General features: G+C 43.3%; 1 protein-coding gene across 6 annotated transcripts in view; it reads right to left on the minus strand.

Annotated features, from left to right (window-relative positions):
* Positions 1-16649, minus strand: part of Kcc (solute carrier family 12 member kcc) — a 100549-nt gene that overhangs the window by 64901 nt on the left and 18999 nt on the right. Inside the window, exons 1-3 of one of the 6 annotated variants that reach the window (XM_072012500.1) lie at positions 4389-6230; positions 1522-1606; positions 1156-1433 (exon numbers count right to left, since the gene is read on the minus strand). The exons of 3 other annotated variants lie outside the window; for them this stretch is intronic. In XM_072012500.1, coding sequence (XP_071868601.1) covers positions 1156-1213 — 58 coding nt within the window. In that variant the 5' untranslated portion in view covers positions 1214-1433; positions 1522-1606; positions 4389-6230. Of the gene's footprint in view, positions 1-1155; positions 1434-1521; positions 2682-4388; positions 6231-16649 lie in introns of those variants that run through there. 2 more of the 6 variants (XM_072012499.1, XM_072012498.1) reach the window with 2 other exon arrangements.

Genomic DNA, 16649 nt, shown 5'->3' on the forward strand with positions numbered 1-16649 from the left:
CAATCCGTTAAGCTTATCGGTAGAGGATTGGTCGATTGGCTTGTAGCGTTTTCATACAGACGAACTGGCAGCTTTGCCCGAGGAACGTCCAACGCGAGAAATCGTAAAGGAGCTGCTTTCACGGTGGAAATTTACGAGTAACAGAACGACGTTAACTTCGCCGTGGAACGTATCGGCGAGAGATGTTGCGCGTGCTAGTAGAATAAGCGCTTAATTATCAGACCTAGAATTCTTACGTAGAGTAAGAAAATCGTGGTCAGACTGAAAATTTCTTTCGACCGGGATAGACGAAATATAAAATTCACGTCGCGATTGTAAGCTGAAAAGGAAGAAACAGTGCCTGTTCGTACACGCCGATAGCGTGAGACACAAATAGTCTGAGCTACAAATGTTTGATCGAAAACGAAGACGAATTTTGAAAAGGCGGTAGAAAAATGTAAAATGAACGAGGCTCTGGATATAAAAATGGAGCAGTATGATTTTCCTCGGTACTCGTGAATAGGCGAGAGTTTTTTGGCGCCGCGTTGGCACGAGTGGCTCGCGTCGACGCGCTCACGACAGAAAATTCCGCGGAAAACGCTGATTCTCATGCCAGCTACACGTTGCAACTTCTCGTTTTCAAAGCAACGCTTTAGATAGAAAACCACGATATTCCGAGCAAACGCGAACTTTCGCGAAATAAACGTCACGAATTGGCAGCCATGCGGAGAGAGAACTTCTAAAATTCGTGTATCGTTTCTGTTATCGGTTAAAATAACCATACCGTCTGCGTTCGCACGGTCATCCTAACTATCGAAAAAGAGCAAGAGTGCTCGGAACGATCTTTAAATTAAAAATTCCAACAATTTGATAATACAAGAAAAATCCATCGAAATAAAACATCTAAATTTCTCGGTGGTGTTTTTTTTTTTTTTTTTATTATACACCCAAACCAAAAATGAAACGAAAGATCGTAACAAAAGACAGGCGCAAAGTCGCAGAAACTTCGGTGACGCGGATCTAGGCCGATCGATCGGTCGATAACGATCGGCCTAATATCATTTCCTCTGTTGGAAGAGCGGAACATCCGCCAGGGGACAATGGGACGTCGGTCCGTAGCCCCGATCGCACAATCGAGCCCGCGACAATGAGAAAAAGACTAAACGCGGTACTTGCCTTCGACGAGCTGCTCCTTCTTCACCAAGATCAGAGGAATAGCTCCGGAGTTGCTCATAGTCCCCTACTCCGATTCGCTTATCGAGTCCTCTTCCGTTCACCGGTTCCTCGCTTTTCACCCGCGCGACACCAACCTCGATAACATCCAACCCCGCACTTGTGCCGATTTATCGTCACGACAGTTGCTATTCTAGCGCTCGATGCTGTAACACCGTGTCCACGCGATAACTCGCCGATCCTCTCCGCTCCTTCTTTCACGATGGCTTCTCCACGATCGACTGATACAAACGTCGAACCGAGAATTAATTACGAAATTGTTTGGTCATCGCGACGATAACAGGCTCGATACATGATTAGATAAATTACCTGTTTGTCACTTTGTCCGTAGAGATCAATGGCTTTTCTTTGTTGACTGATCACGCGATCGTTGGTGGAGGCTCGACGGTATTATCTGAAAAAGTTTCGCTGGCCCATCGTGTGTTTCCTACGCGGTTCTATGTATTCTGTTCGAAACTCTCTTCGGATAAAATCGAGGGCACGAAGCGTAAATGCAAAGAAAAACTTTGTTCGTTGGTCGTGTGTTTCACGATGGTCGTTCGATCGAGCTTTGCTTCTTCGGGATACAGTGCCGCAATAACGACTCCAACAAAAACCTCATGGGTTTCGCAGAGGCGGAAGATCCTCGTACGAATCTTTCACACATCAACTACGATTCTTTCTTCTAATCGTGGATCGTTGATAATCGCGTTGGAGAAAGAAGTCCAGCGAAACGATCGAACAGAGGGTAGCATAGAGGAGCAGGGATTCAAACAATGAAAACTTCTGCTTTTATATTCCTGGGAATTGTTCGATCGACCTGTTCCAAGGGTGAGACACGGAAGGGGCGTTCCCAAGCAAGTTGAATGGATTTCCGGCCGTTTTCGAGAACGCTTGGGGACGCTCATCGATCTTCATTTAGACCGACTTTGAGGAAAAATTGAACACTGGCCACGGTATAACGAAGCAACCGGGTCAATCGGGTCAACTGGTCGCTTCCGGTATCACGGATATTTTCGATTCTCGTATTACCATCGTTTCGACCAACTTTTAATCTATACGCACCAGGTTTCGATGAAAATTTTCCACTTAGGGTAAACGGACGTCCAGTTCACATGGACGGAATTGAAACAGACTTTCGGAAGTTCGACCGATTCGTTTGATTTTATATCAACGAATCCGGGAATTTTTTTAGATAAACGGAACCGAGTTTGAGTTAGGATCGGTACAAGCGGAGAATTAATAATGAAAATGGGATGATACACGGAACACGTGTTCCCGATGAAAAATTAATCCCTGTACGAGGTACAAGGAAACTGTGTCATTCGGTTGATTCGATGACACCCGGGTGTGATCGATTACGCGATATAATTTTGGTCCCTGTGGATATAGTTGTAGCAAAGCAGGAAAGTAGGGCGAAAAATAAAATTGCAACGCATCGAATACAACGTACGGAGGAAGAATAAGATTGGCAACAAAAATTCAAATATTTTTATGTTCGCCGTTACGTGGAAAGAGACAAATATTATTGAAATTATTCGATAATATTTTGGCGGAAAGATCAATCTGTATAACGGGTGACATTGATACGATACGGCGGAAAGGGTCAACTTTAGCTGGCTATTTCATCAACGCGTCACTGATCGATCACGCGTTACGTTGATCCCACCCTGTTTGTGTCATATTGTATGGACATGTAAAACCTGGATGTGCATGCACCACGGCCAGCGTTTATAACGTGCAACTTCTGTACGGTAATCTATTTGTTCCGAAACGAACGAACTCGCTGAATTGCCTTTCCCTTCTCACTGGTCGAGCTCGAATAAATTTCATTCTGTGTATCGTTCCAATTTCGCCTTCCAATCGGGCCTCGAGAGATATTATAAACTATCGAGAAAGAAAAGTTGGCGAAAGAACTGTCTACGATCTACGTCATATCGAAGAAGAGCTTAAGGAACTTAGAACTGTGATACAATAACTTTTAACAATATAAACGAACGGAGCGATATTGTTTCTGCTGTAACCATCTGCAGTATCAATTTCATACACGTTACACGATTTTATCGGGCAAAACGATATTTCGCCTGTGAGGCTTTACACATACAATACCTATATCGAGCGTAGATACTTTTCCAAACAACGTAGACAGCCTGTCGCGTGCTGCTCGCCGTTTCCGTCAATGGACTAAATCTACCAGAGAAGAAAGGAACTCGGTATTTTTCTTTTCATACGAATTATAACTTCTACGCGACCAACGCATAATAACGATTTATTTGTTATTATAAAAGAGAAAGCACGCTCTAATACAATAATAGGGAAATTTAACGAACACTTGTTGAACATAATTCGATGAAAATATCGGTCGGACTATCTGGAATCGTGCCTGCGCCTATTCGGCCTGGAAAAGCCAGATTCGATTAATTTCAACGACAGCGATATGCGTTGTTCGCGACGATCTCGTGCGTTGTATTCGTGCCTGTTTTATTAACGAGAACCGCGAACAAAGTGGAGCAATTAACCCAGCGAACGAACCTCAAACGAGCAAAATGTTTTTAGAATATTGCAAGGGAACAAAGGGCGCCGTATCGAGCAACAAGTAATCGCGTCGCATCTTCCTAACCAATTACACGTCGCTCGGATTAGATCGCACTGACGTAAAATTCGGTTGGAAATTGTGAGAAGCGCTAGCAGGTAGAAGCGAACAAACAAACGGGCGTGCGTTATAGGAAAGAGATAAATCATCGATCGATCCAAGGAAAGGGATCTAACGTTCCGAGCAAGATTATATCTCCGTATTTCTTCCACCCGACACGTATTTATATGCACGTCGAAAAGATGAAGTAAATCCTGAACGAGGAAGCTCGTGAAATTTTCATCGGGTCTCGTCTTCAACGCTCCTCGAACTCATCGATCCGTAACGTATAACATCTCCAACTTGCCATAAAAAAGACGAGGAGAGATGTTTCCTCGGAAAGCAACGAGGAGAGAAAAAGAATCACCTGAGATCATCCCGAAGAAGCCAGCTTCCCCTTGACGCGCAACACCACTGCCCGCCTCTCTCAAGCCAACTGGCAGAAAACGAGTAGAAAGAAAGGAGATTCGAAAGACCGAACGCGCACACGAGGTTGCTGCTCTCGATCCCCGATGGATCACGTGGCTGGATCGGCGGTTCAGGATCCCGGCCAGTGTCAGCTCACCCCCGGTTCAAGCTGGATCGATGAAGGCTGCTCCTCGCATCGCACGCTGCCTGGGTCTCCTCTCTCCCGTATATCGACAGTTTCTCCCTTCGAGACGCCGTGAATCGAGTTCCACGATTTCGTTTGCCGATCTTCCCACTGCTCGATCCGAATTCAGAGGACGGATACTGCTCGTGCGGACGAACCAAACTCTCGGGATAGTCGCACTACCGTGGTTCGCGATCGAATTCCAAATGGACGCGGGCGAAGGATCGCCTTTGAACGTTAGACCCGAGTGACAGTGGTGGACGTCGAAACGACAACCTCCAATCGACTGACCGAACCACGAGCAACCAAACGACCGAAGGACGATAGATAGACGGGAGGAGTGGAGCGATATCGTAGGACGCCACCGATCGTCAGGATGGAGACGCACAAGTGGTTTTTCGCGTTTTGTCCCGGGGGTTGGTTGCTCTCTCTGCCCCACTCACCTGGTATCCGCGTAGGGTGCGCACCTACTACTACCCACTGGGTAGCTACCTCTGCCACCCACCCGACCTAACCCGTCACCCACTCTGGCCACCCCACTGCTTCACTCGCTAACGCCACGTTAGGAACTCCCTCTCTCCCTCTATCCTTTTCTTTCTCGTTCCCTCCCTATGGCTTTACCGTGCGCCATTCGCTCCGTCTCTCTTCGGGTTTCGCGGTCTCTACCCTTTCTTCCTTCGACATTCGAACTGGTTTTCACCGTCTCTATCGACCCCGTTAAACGAACGTTTGGCTATCTTCGTCCGAGCTTCGCGCGCTCCCGGTTTATACTCCCGTCGAGAGTTTACACCGGCGCGGCGCCGCTTTCCTTCCAACGCGCCGCTTTTCTTCTACGATTTTCTCCACCACCACGGGCTTCGTTACCTTTCTATGCTTCTACTTCTTCACCAACCACGCTGTAGTTTCTCATTTTGTCACGGCGAACTTGCTTCATGCTGCTTATCGTTATTGCCACCGGTGTGCTTATTACTTCTACGTCGTCTCGGTTCGAGTCTGTTTTCTACGTGTCTTCGACGTTTTACTTTAGATAGCTTCGTTTACGTTCCGCCTATTTCCAGCAGATTTTCTTTTCGCGGCTATTTCTTCCTGTCGCGTTCTTTGTCAAACGAGTTTGTTACGTTTCGTCCGTTTCCACTCTTCGTTGCTAATAAAATTTCCACCAATTTTCGTTTGGTGGTACCTAAGCCGGATATCGCGTGACTTTTCTCCTCATCGTGCACGTCTTTCTCTTCGGGACGACGTCGATACGTTTCGACGCCGCACTTTCGAAATTTCCAATCGTTCTAATTGGTCGAGAGCGAAGAGTACGATTTCTATCAATAATTCCGAGAACGTGCGGTCTATCCACGACTATAGTTACGTCCTACTTTTTATTTAAATGGCAACTGCGCGGCCTGATAGGGATGAACGTCGATGAAAGTTTGATGAGAGACCCGTCATAGGGCGGTTGCGAAACGATTAAAGTTTCACCGGATTCCGCTCACTGATTCTCCGCTTTCGTGATTCATAGGTACGCGTTCGACCGAAGATGCGCCCTACGGACGCGGATCGTTCGTTTTAGACGCTTGTTAATATCGATTCGGGAAAATTGGCCTCGACGAAGGTAAACGACGATAAATGGCTGAAATATGGATTTTGGGATATCGTTCAAGGTGTTTTCTAAATCACTGGTCTTTGTTACAGTGGTTTGGTATTTCCAGCACGAGCAGATGCATTGGTATTAAGCGTTTCGCGTATCATTCGTTGTACACGACCATGACGCAAAATAGCAAACGACAGAATCTCATCCGACTCGCGTTGTCGAATCGAGTTAAAAAATGACCACTTCGATCGAGAACGTGGAACGCGTGAAAGAAGCGTTCACCATCGTCGCTGTAACGAAATATCCGCTAAATCGGAAAACTGCTTGTTCGAAGAACCGTCGAGTTTCACGTGTACAAACATTTCGCGACTAGTTGGAGCGTTTCGAACAAAGGATAGAGGCTCATGCACGATTTCAAGCATCCGCAACGTTCGAACAACGCGAATGTTCTCGCTATACCCAGAGGATACAACGACTACTTCGAATAGTAAACACATTACCCGCGCCCTTGCTGGTCCGCGTGATTTCCAGTGCATCTCGCTCTTTGTACGCTCTTTGTGCTTTAGCAACGTACGAATTTTGTCTCTAGTTTGTTTCTAGAGTCACAAATGATACCAAGCTTCTCGCAGGATAGCCACCGCGAGTTACGCCGAGAACGATCATTGGGTCTCTATGAGATTTTAAAATGAAAAATCCAACGAAAAGTGCAAAGAACTGCCGTTATTTTTCATGAAAATGTGCTCTATGTTTGCTATTTAAAACGATTCGTTGTATTCTTCCGCGTTGTAATTCAACTTTATTGGTTGCGAGATTAAAGGAACGATACGTTCAAGAGATGGAATCCAAGCTCTCAAAATAATTTGATTTTCACTATTTTGATTTTCAACTCGCTGACACCTCGCTTCCATTTTTCCAACGTTTGCTCCGTGCGATTAAACGATGCGGATTTTTCTCCTCTTCGAGAATCTAATCCTCGAAACGTCCAACGTGAATGGAACATGGCCAATAGGGGAAAATCTCATGCATTTTGAGCTAAAAAAAAAGTCAAATTCCCTGTTCCCTTCGATAAACGCGAACCGAAACGCGGCCGCGATTTATTGCCTTGGCACGAGGCGATCGTAATATCGGGTCGAGCGATATCGGATCAAGCCTCGACTGAGTAATTAACGTAAATGGGAAAAAAAGACGATACCTTCGAGTCGGAATCGGCAAAGTCTAATTGGTCACTTTCATCGACGAATTATCGCGAATAAAGAATAGATCGACGAAGAATCGATCACTGGTACTGCAAACCACGCGGAGGACGAGGAGGCTTTCGATTTAAATTCGATTTCACAATTTATACATTCGCGTGTAGTTTAAACGGAAAACTTACGTAGAAACTCGTTTCATTTCTCGTTCTCGTTTATAACATTCCCATCCCTCGACGCATCCATTGCTGGATCTTCAAATTTCCAGCCAAAACTTTCAACAAGTTCTGATATTTGCATCCCTTAAGTGAACGAATCGCAGAGTCGGTAGCTTCTCGATCTTCCACAGCTATTTTCCTAGGAAATCAATTTTTCTGAAAAAAAGATCTCCGTTCAAAAGGGAAGATGCTGGCCACGGAAGTCGAGGCAAAGAAACGAAACGAAGAATGTTGTTTGTTCGGAGAAAATTCGTGATTCGATGCGATCGGTGTGCAGTAGTCATTGGAAATACATCGTAATGGCATAGCAGTTCTCTCGACAAACAAGATTCAGCTCGATCGTATACGTGGCGGGCAAACGGACGACGCTATGATTTCTTTCGCTCGTAATTGAACGATCGAACAACGTGTATGGCTTTCATCGTTGATCGCAACGAAGGATGTCTTTAGGACGTGTTTTCGTTCGCGACACGTGCTTCTGTCCGAGTCCAATGGATGAAGCGAATCGCACGCGTTTAGAATGAAATCCTCTGTTTTAGACTTAAACCGACGTTTATCGTAGGCTCGCGTTCGATAAATCGGTTTCGTTGGATCTTGCGACAAGACTGGATCGGAGATTGGTTAAACTCGTTTAGAGTTTAACAGGTAGTACTAAAGAGTTCTTGGATCGGTTACGGTAATAAGGATAAGCGTACGGTCCTTTTTTATGATCCTCTTTATGTGTAGATAGCCGCTCATTGGAGAGAACGAATGGTACGAGAGAGTCGTGCTAGCAAAGCTTGGACAAGAAAAGTTGAAGAACTTAGCGGAATATAAGTTAGTATGGGTCGTTGAAAATTTCAGAGTCTAAGATGTATTTTCGATTAACTCCTTGACGTCGTTTAACACGAAGCAGAAAGTTTATATAGCGGTAAAGTTCGCAGAATGAGTGGCTGTGTCTCGGTTACTACAAATAACTACGTATTATCTGATCGAATAAATATCTAGGTTTGGTTCCAACGATCTTTCTACAAGTTTGTCCTGCAAGCTCCAGTGATTTTCTCAACGAATAACCATTTTTCTTTCCTTCTATAGCTATACGGTTCAGTTTGCTACGTATTAGGCGCCATAGGCAGTTCACGATGTTTGGAATCGACATCGCGGTACAACGAAGGCTCAACGAGGGTCGATCGTGTAATCGAGAACAGATAGGGCGGCACTGGTTTCAACGCGAACTCCAGATGATCGATCAGGTCGAACGGGTTACATGGCGAATTTTATGCTTTTAACTTAACCACACACAATACCTCGACCACTCGCGGAAATTTAACATTCGACTGTAACGAGTTTGAAAAATATACCCACGATTTATCATCGGCGATAATTCAACGACGTTGCAGCGACAAACGGCTGGTTTACCCCTTTTCTCTCTTTTATTGTTACGAGCGTTTCGATATCCGGACAAAAAGCGAGACAAGCTAGAGAAAAGGCGAGAGCAGACGGTCGAAAGCCGATCGACTCGTCGTTAAACGAAACTATTTATTTTTATTTCCCCGCGGCCAGACGGCGAATCCCTTTATCGTAGAATCCTCTTACGGACTCCAGTTCTGAAATACAGCCTCGAAACCGGACCACTACATGCTCCATTTCGCCCTTTTATTCTCAAAAGCTTCTCGTTTACCTTATCTTCCGATTTCAAATCCAGTCTGTCTTGTATTTCCTTCGATTGTTCCCTGTGTATCGAGAATTTTGCCAATCGTTCGACCAGTTATTCCAATGCAGATTATGACCAATGTTTGCGTTGAAATATTTGTAGCGGCGCATGAGTTAGAGGACAATTCAAAGCATGTTGTTGTTTTGCCTCGGAGTATCAAGATCGTTAGGATACACGTAATGTGAGAATAAATAAACTTCGAGCAAAACAATGTTGCCGCTACGTGCAACCGTTGAACAATGACGAATTTGAATTTTCCGACTCTCCCCCGACCAGTATAAATAATCGGACGCGATCGCAAGTAAATGAGTTACAGTCAGTTGTCGTTCAGTTATCAACCAGTTATCAACGAATTATCAGCGATCTAATTAACGAGTCATAGCGATCCTATTTTACGACTTATATACTGTCTTAGCGAATCGGTTAGTACGAGCGTCTTTGCGAACGTTACCTGTATACTAATTTATCATTTTAAATATATTCGACGGTTTCAACAACGAGCAATCTCGTCCATTAAACCTCACCGACCAACCATCCTCTACACATAAACCTCTACATATTTGTCGAACATCACTGTCGGACAAATTCGCGGTCCTTAGAAAGTAATTCGACCGAGCCTTAGGAAACGTTAACAAACGTTACATAAACATAGCAGACGTTTCGCGCGATCGCCGACTTTCCATTCTTTCTTCCGTGTAAAGCACTCTAATCTCGCGAATGAATAATATTGTAATATCTCCGGGAACGTATAGCCACCGACAATTTCTATCTCGAGCGACTTCTAAAGTCTACCCTAACGCGAGGCAAAAAGTTTCCACGAGTTGGCGCAAAAACTACGACAGACAAGTTTGATAAGCCATTATCACGAAGAAATCCTCTCTACGGAAGGATCAATGGACAAAAGAATGTTGTCAAACTCGAGCTACTCCGAGCTGCTCCGGTTTTCACTTTAATCTCGATATTCGTGAAATATTGTGAAATATAAGGTAGCAAAAAATCATCTGTAAGATGATGTTCAAGTTTCGTTTACTCGAGTCGCTGTCAGCTTCGTATTCAACGAGACCAGCGTAGGTGTTCGAGACGAGCAACTCTAAACAAGAATGATAAATTATCCGCGTGAAACATCGGTTTTGACAGCTTGTATCTTTGATAATGAAATATTAGGATCATGCTTGGAAATTACTTCTTGAGAGCAGGCAAAACGATACCAAGTCTTCTCGAAATTCTGAATTACCGTTAGATGAATAACAAGCAACTGTTTTTTACCAAATTTCCTCCTCGAGTCCGAGAATAATGAAAAATGGCAAGCAGCAAGATTTATCTCCTGCAATGCTACATCCACGGTAACCACGGAAGACGAGCATTAAAGATGACAAACGATCTTGCCTTGTCGGTTAATCTCCGTTGCTGCGAAGTAACGCGTTCTCGATAGAATGATCGATGCAATAGCAAAATGCTATAGCAAGGTGTAATAGCAAGAAGATTCAATAGAGTTAAAAGGCAACGAGACACGTTAAATCACGTACAAGCCTGTATAATGGCAACTAAGTTTACGCTAACCACTCAACGATCGAAGCGAGATAGTCGTGGGAAACCCCAAAGAACATGGTAATTCTAAGACGAGTCGACCATCCCAGGTACCGTTGATCGTAGATCAAAACCATCAGCAACTTTAGACCTCGTCCCAAGTAACTGACGCTTGCAGATGTCTCCTTCTCGCGTAGGTGGTAACACGGATCTTAACACTAAGATAAATGAATAGTTGTTATCCCAAAAATATGACAATATTGTATATGGAATATGTTAAGGTTTTATCTCGTAACAGAGAGAGAGAGAGAGAGAGAGAGAGAGAGAGAGAGAGAGAGGAAATGCGTGGAAGAATGTATAATAGAAATACATTTAAATAAATTTAACACTAGAATTACCACACCAAATTAAATTAACTGGCTTTACAATGATGTAATGACTATCGCAACGATAACTAAAAGAATAATATAATGAATTTTATTTTGTTTTTTATGTATTCAAACTCAAAATAATTTTGTACCAAGACTACTTATACCAATACCAGTCAAAATAACTCAATGTGTAAAAGAGTCCTGCAATGTATTTATCGAACCCCAATTAACCAGCTCCTCGTTTTGTACAACCTCCCGCACGTTTTTAAAATTTTTACTGCATATAATAATATCAGTTATCAGGAAAATTCCGGATCGATCGCTAGATCGCTAGATGCTAACACTAAAAATTCCACACCATTCAAAATGACTGCTTCTACAATTTTATAAATGTGTCAACCCTCGTTTAGGGATTATGGTCCCAGATGGATTAACAATACCAAAAATGCGCTCTACATAACATGGAATTCCTTCTGTAAGAAAGTAATAAATCAATAAATATAAAAATATTCTATTATTACGTATTTTTTAAAGACCAGTCATTTCGATTGGTTTTGGTAGAAATAGCTTTGTATTAACTATCGGTAGTTCTAGTGTTAAGTATAAGTACAATGTGTATGCTAGCGCAGATCCATACGCTGGCTATGGGTATTTATACAATTACGAAAACTAGCTACTCTCTGTAGCCGGCTGCATTATTTGTGCAAGACATGTTCCTAGAAAAGGCTATGGGGCTGAGAGGCCCTTCAAATTGGTTTAGTGCTAAACAACACTCAATGACTTCGAGGACTAAGAAGACTAAACGTTAGAAAAGATGCGGACTTTCGCTTGAAGTGAGATCCACTGCAACAGAATATCTTACGTATTATCGTAGCTTCGTATAAAGATGACTGGCAACGAAATCGGAAGACCGTTTTTTCGCGAGCACCAGGTGTGTTAGGTGGGTCTATTATTCTCGTTATTAAGGTTTACGGAGAGGAGGCCGCGACACAATGGGGGCTCGCCTTTTCGCCGCACGCGCCGCTAAGAATTAAAGAACTAAATTCGGTCCAATTAAATTTACGACCGCTGCTCCTTCTAATGAAAGCACGCTCGACACCTTTTTGTCCCTTGGATCGACTGTGACGGCGTTCTCCAGCTGCTGCAGCCAACATTTCCCCGTTCAAAACGTGCAATACACAAGGTGACTTGTGTAAAAGATCATTCATGGAACTGCGAGACTTTAGGTCGTGTAAAATGTAGGGATTGGTATTTTAGATCGTAAGGTAAGTCGGCTAAGAAATAAGAAAAGACTAAGCTGGAAATTTTAATATAGAGACGTTGACTGCTGTTTCTTAAAATAAATAAATACAAAGTTTCTTAAAGATTAGACTTTCCTGCTTATAAAATTCATCGCGGGAGAACAGGACATTTTGAATGTTTGCGAACCAAAAGGACCAGAAGGATGGTCCATTTCTGTTTGATTTCGAAAGTGTAGGTAACCAACCAACTTGCAAAGACTTAAAGATACCAACGGTCAAAGAAGAAATCGGCAGGTACGCAGAAAAATACAGGGAAAGAACGGCAACACATCTCATAGAAAGAAGACTAAAAAGAAAACACCCCACTGACCTCACTAAAGAAATAAAATAGTCAAACTCGAAGATGGTATCTCGCTGCGGATAGCCATCCACATGTTATTTTGCAATTAAGTTAGAAAAATTTACCAAATGTTCAACTGGACAAATTGTAAAGTACAAATTAAATAATAAAAAAAGAAAAAACCAATCGATTTTTCATTAGTCAGCCCTCAGCCGCTGTTTGTTCTGTTAGTACAGAAGAAACCTTTTAGCATTTACTTTCGCTGATCCTTCGCATCTTCCGTTAACGCTATTTACGTTTTACAAATCGATACTAATATTCGTAACGATTTGCATATCGTTTGAATCGTGACAAGAGGATATCTTATCTGTTTCGAATAATCTACGGTAATCTACAGCGGTAAATTACAGAAAAGAGATTGGATGAAATTGGAAAAAGATATCGTGGACGCGATAGAACGATGGAAACGTGGATGACGGCTGGTTTCGCCGTTTCCTCGGAGCCGCACAGTTCCGCTAACGTTTCATTAAAACTTCTCTGCGAAAGCGCCGGTGTCGTGAATTTAATTAGGACAATTACGCTCCCTCCGTGTTACCAGCTCCGTTACAGTTTACTCGTGGTGCCGCACGCACGCACGCACACACTCTTTCTCTCTCTTTTTGCACGTTTCCTGTATCTCGCTACTCATCGTGCAACATCAATTCCATTTTCTATCTACGAAGACTGGCGCGTGAGAAGAGTCACGAGACCGAGGGAGGATGAAAGAAGGACAGGGAATCGTGGAGACCATTTTTACGACTCGAACCCGCGCGACTAAAGTCGTTTCGTGACGTCGAACATCGAATTAAAATCCTCTAATCACAGGTTTATAGATAACAACGACGAGATTCGACGATAACGTCTGACGAATAAATTTTCTTTTCGCTTTAATCTCTTTCTCTTATTCTATTCACGTGTATACATTTTCGAACTGATCTTAAAACTCAATTAAGATACGCGTTAAGATATCGCAATAAAGTTGGGACGAAGATATTCTCTACTTTGCAACGTATACAAATTGCGCTTAAAATATTTTCTGTGGTATCACGACCAAAGATAATACTTGGCTCGTTGTTTTCGGATGATAAAAAGTAAATTCCTAACAATACGTAGAGAACTGATAATACGCAAGGACGAATTTTACGTTTCATTTGAAAAGATTTCGAAATTGGCCAATTTTTTCCCACTCACATTGCGCCGAAAACGAAACCACAAATCTTCCAAGCTATGCATCTCGAAATCCCGCGAAATATTCCAAGAATCGGTCGATTCGATTGATCGAGAGACTGCATGGTAGGAAGGTCGGGTCGGCAGTTTCTCCAAGAAACACAAGCTGCTCTGCTCTACACTATCGAGCACTTGTGTAACTGTTGTCGTATCCGTGCAGCCCCTGTCGACAGTTCGAAGGGTGAGAAGGGTGCACGAGCGATAGATCGCATGCCTGGCGCCAGTTAACAATCGAGAACCCTGCATTTATGAATAAGGCTGCACAGCAGGCGAGGTAAGGTCACAGACAATGAACCTCGATTCAGTTCAGGGCCTCAGCGCGATGTCACGTCAAGACGTTGTCGGTCAGGGTGGTTCTGCCACACCCTCGACCTGTCGCGAATACGGTACCTTCTCCTCCTTAATCTGTTTACAGACGTGCCTTTAATTGATCGAACTATATGCCGTGTAGTTGTAAATTCGACCAAGGGTCGATGATACTCGTGTCTTGAAACAGGGTGGAAATTTACCTCGATCGATTCGGAAAGAACAATAGTCGCGGAAAAAATTGAACAGCTCGGAAACACAGCATACGCGTGAATGTAACATTCACAGATAACGCGAGATGTACGTGGCAAACGCGGCTCGATATTGTACTATCGAAATTGTGGCACGCAGCGTTACGTGGTATAAAGATGTGTCTCGTATATTTCGTGCAGAGTGCGCTGGAATCGATATTTCAGACGCGCAAACCGATTCACTGTGGCAGATAATACGAAACAAAGCTTGTAAATACCGGAGTCCATATGGAAATCGACGTTTCCCGCAAAAGTCGAAGCAATCAGGGAAAAATTCACGCTCGCCTACGATATACTCGACTTCGGCACTGGGCTACGATACAACCCTCGACTGGATCGATACTGTACACCTGCGATCGTAACGAGACAGAGAAGCGTAACGGATCGTAACAGAAAACACAAAGCGATTCCGGCGGAAACTGTTCTGCAGGAAGCGTAATGTTTTGGCTTTCGTCGTATTAGCGACGAATATATTATATCGTCTCAAGATCACCGGTTATACAGGTAATTATCGAGGCGAAAGATCGCTCGATAGGAAAACGTCGGGCACGAAGGTCTAGGATAGAAATTGCGTGCCATGCCCCAGTTAACGATCGAGGTCTGCGTTCAGGAGAATATGGCTGGAATAAGGTCGCAGCCAATGAACTTCGCCATCGTTATTTTGGAGGTTGAAACTCTTCCGATTTCCAGTAACGAAACGATCGGACGAATTCCGCTCTCTATCCAGCGAATTTTCTACGCGATTCGGAAAACCAATGCTGGCCGGAATTGGGAACAGAAAATCGGGGATACAGCAGCGGCACCCTTCATTACGTGTTACCACGACGAAGATTTACGGCCAAAGTCCGTTCTTTTCAGAAGACGCTAAATCGCACGCTCGATGGACGGAGAAGCGTAATTAGCGGAATGCTGGACGAAGCGACGTACCTCGAATACGTAGAAAATTGTTACGAAACTTGCGCGCAATTCTTCAAGAAGATTCCAAGCGTGATCTTTTGCCATTTGCTTCTTAAGAAAATTCCTCTTTCTCTCTTGCGACGTTTCCTGCGAGTATGTCCGGAAATGCACGTTGAAAGGGTGAATTTCCATTTTGAATTTCGTTCGAACGACTGAGATATTGTCGATTGTGTTATCGTGAATCGCGAAATAACGAAGTTTCTTTGAAAGCGTGAGAAAATAAAGGTTGTAGAATCTTCGAGATTGGTGTCGAATTGACCTTCTAGTTTCGCAGAAGGACGAAATTGAAGACTAAAGTCTGTAGGCAACGAGATAGTGGCCCGAGTTTATAAATAAGGTTATCAGGGTCGGCGCATTGAGGGTGAAGGTAGAAAAGCTTGGTTCAAGGCCGCACGTCTTCGTGCGAAGATCTCGACCAGATGAACCTGCCATGTCTCTATTAACGGACTAGTAACGACTTTAATCTCGTCGGCCTTCGCGGTGGTTTCTTGATGAAAATTCGATAACACAATGCGCGTCGATTATCGTGGAAATTAGTGGAACCGACTAGGGAAATTTCGAAATTTCCAAAATTAAATCGAAAAATTGATCTATCACGAAGAGACGGTGCGACTAAATATCGAAACTCGGATACAACGGAGGAAAACTAATAATTTAGGAAGGATATATATATTTTATTAAGGCGCGAATATTTGATAGATTGCTATTTCTGGGACTAGGAAACTCTCAAAGTCTGTTTTTATATTTAAAAATTCTCATTCGATAAATTCTGCCTGGTAATGGAATGTTCCATTACGATTTTTGCTTTAAGTATAGTTTTACAGGCGTCGTTGCACGCACGTAAATGTTTATACCTCGTTAAATATTTTACGCACGTATTTTACTTCGAACACCGTCGAGAACATGCAACATTTTACTTCTCTAGATATTTCCTAATGAATGTTTCATCTCGTTGACTCTTAAAATTCTTCCTTCAGAGCGAAGAAGCGGTAAAGAAGAGAGACGAACAAAGCGTAAGATACAAAATGTAAGACACGCGCATATTACAAAGAAGCTAAATTCGCCGCGTATTATTCAAGAATTAGACACAAGGGGAACTTTCCCAATTTCACGGAAGAAAAAATGCAGTTTCAAAAGATAAACGACTCCTCGAGTGGGAATTTATCGTCAAGTTACTAAAATTAGTTTCAACGACGAAGCGAATTACCTTTTCAAGGAACTTCTCTGCGCGTTAATCGACGATTTTCTCAACTTCGGCATTCGACTCTTTTTCACCAGTGAACATTCAATGT

The sequence above is a fragment of the Bombus fervidus genome, chromosome 11, assembly GCF_041682495.2.
Source record: "Bombus fervidus isolate BK054 chromosome 11, iyBomFerv1, whole genome shotgun sequence".
Taxonomy (NCBI): Eukaryota; Metazoa; Arthropoda; class Insecta; order Hymenoptera; family Apidae; genus Bombus; species Bombus fervidus.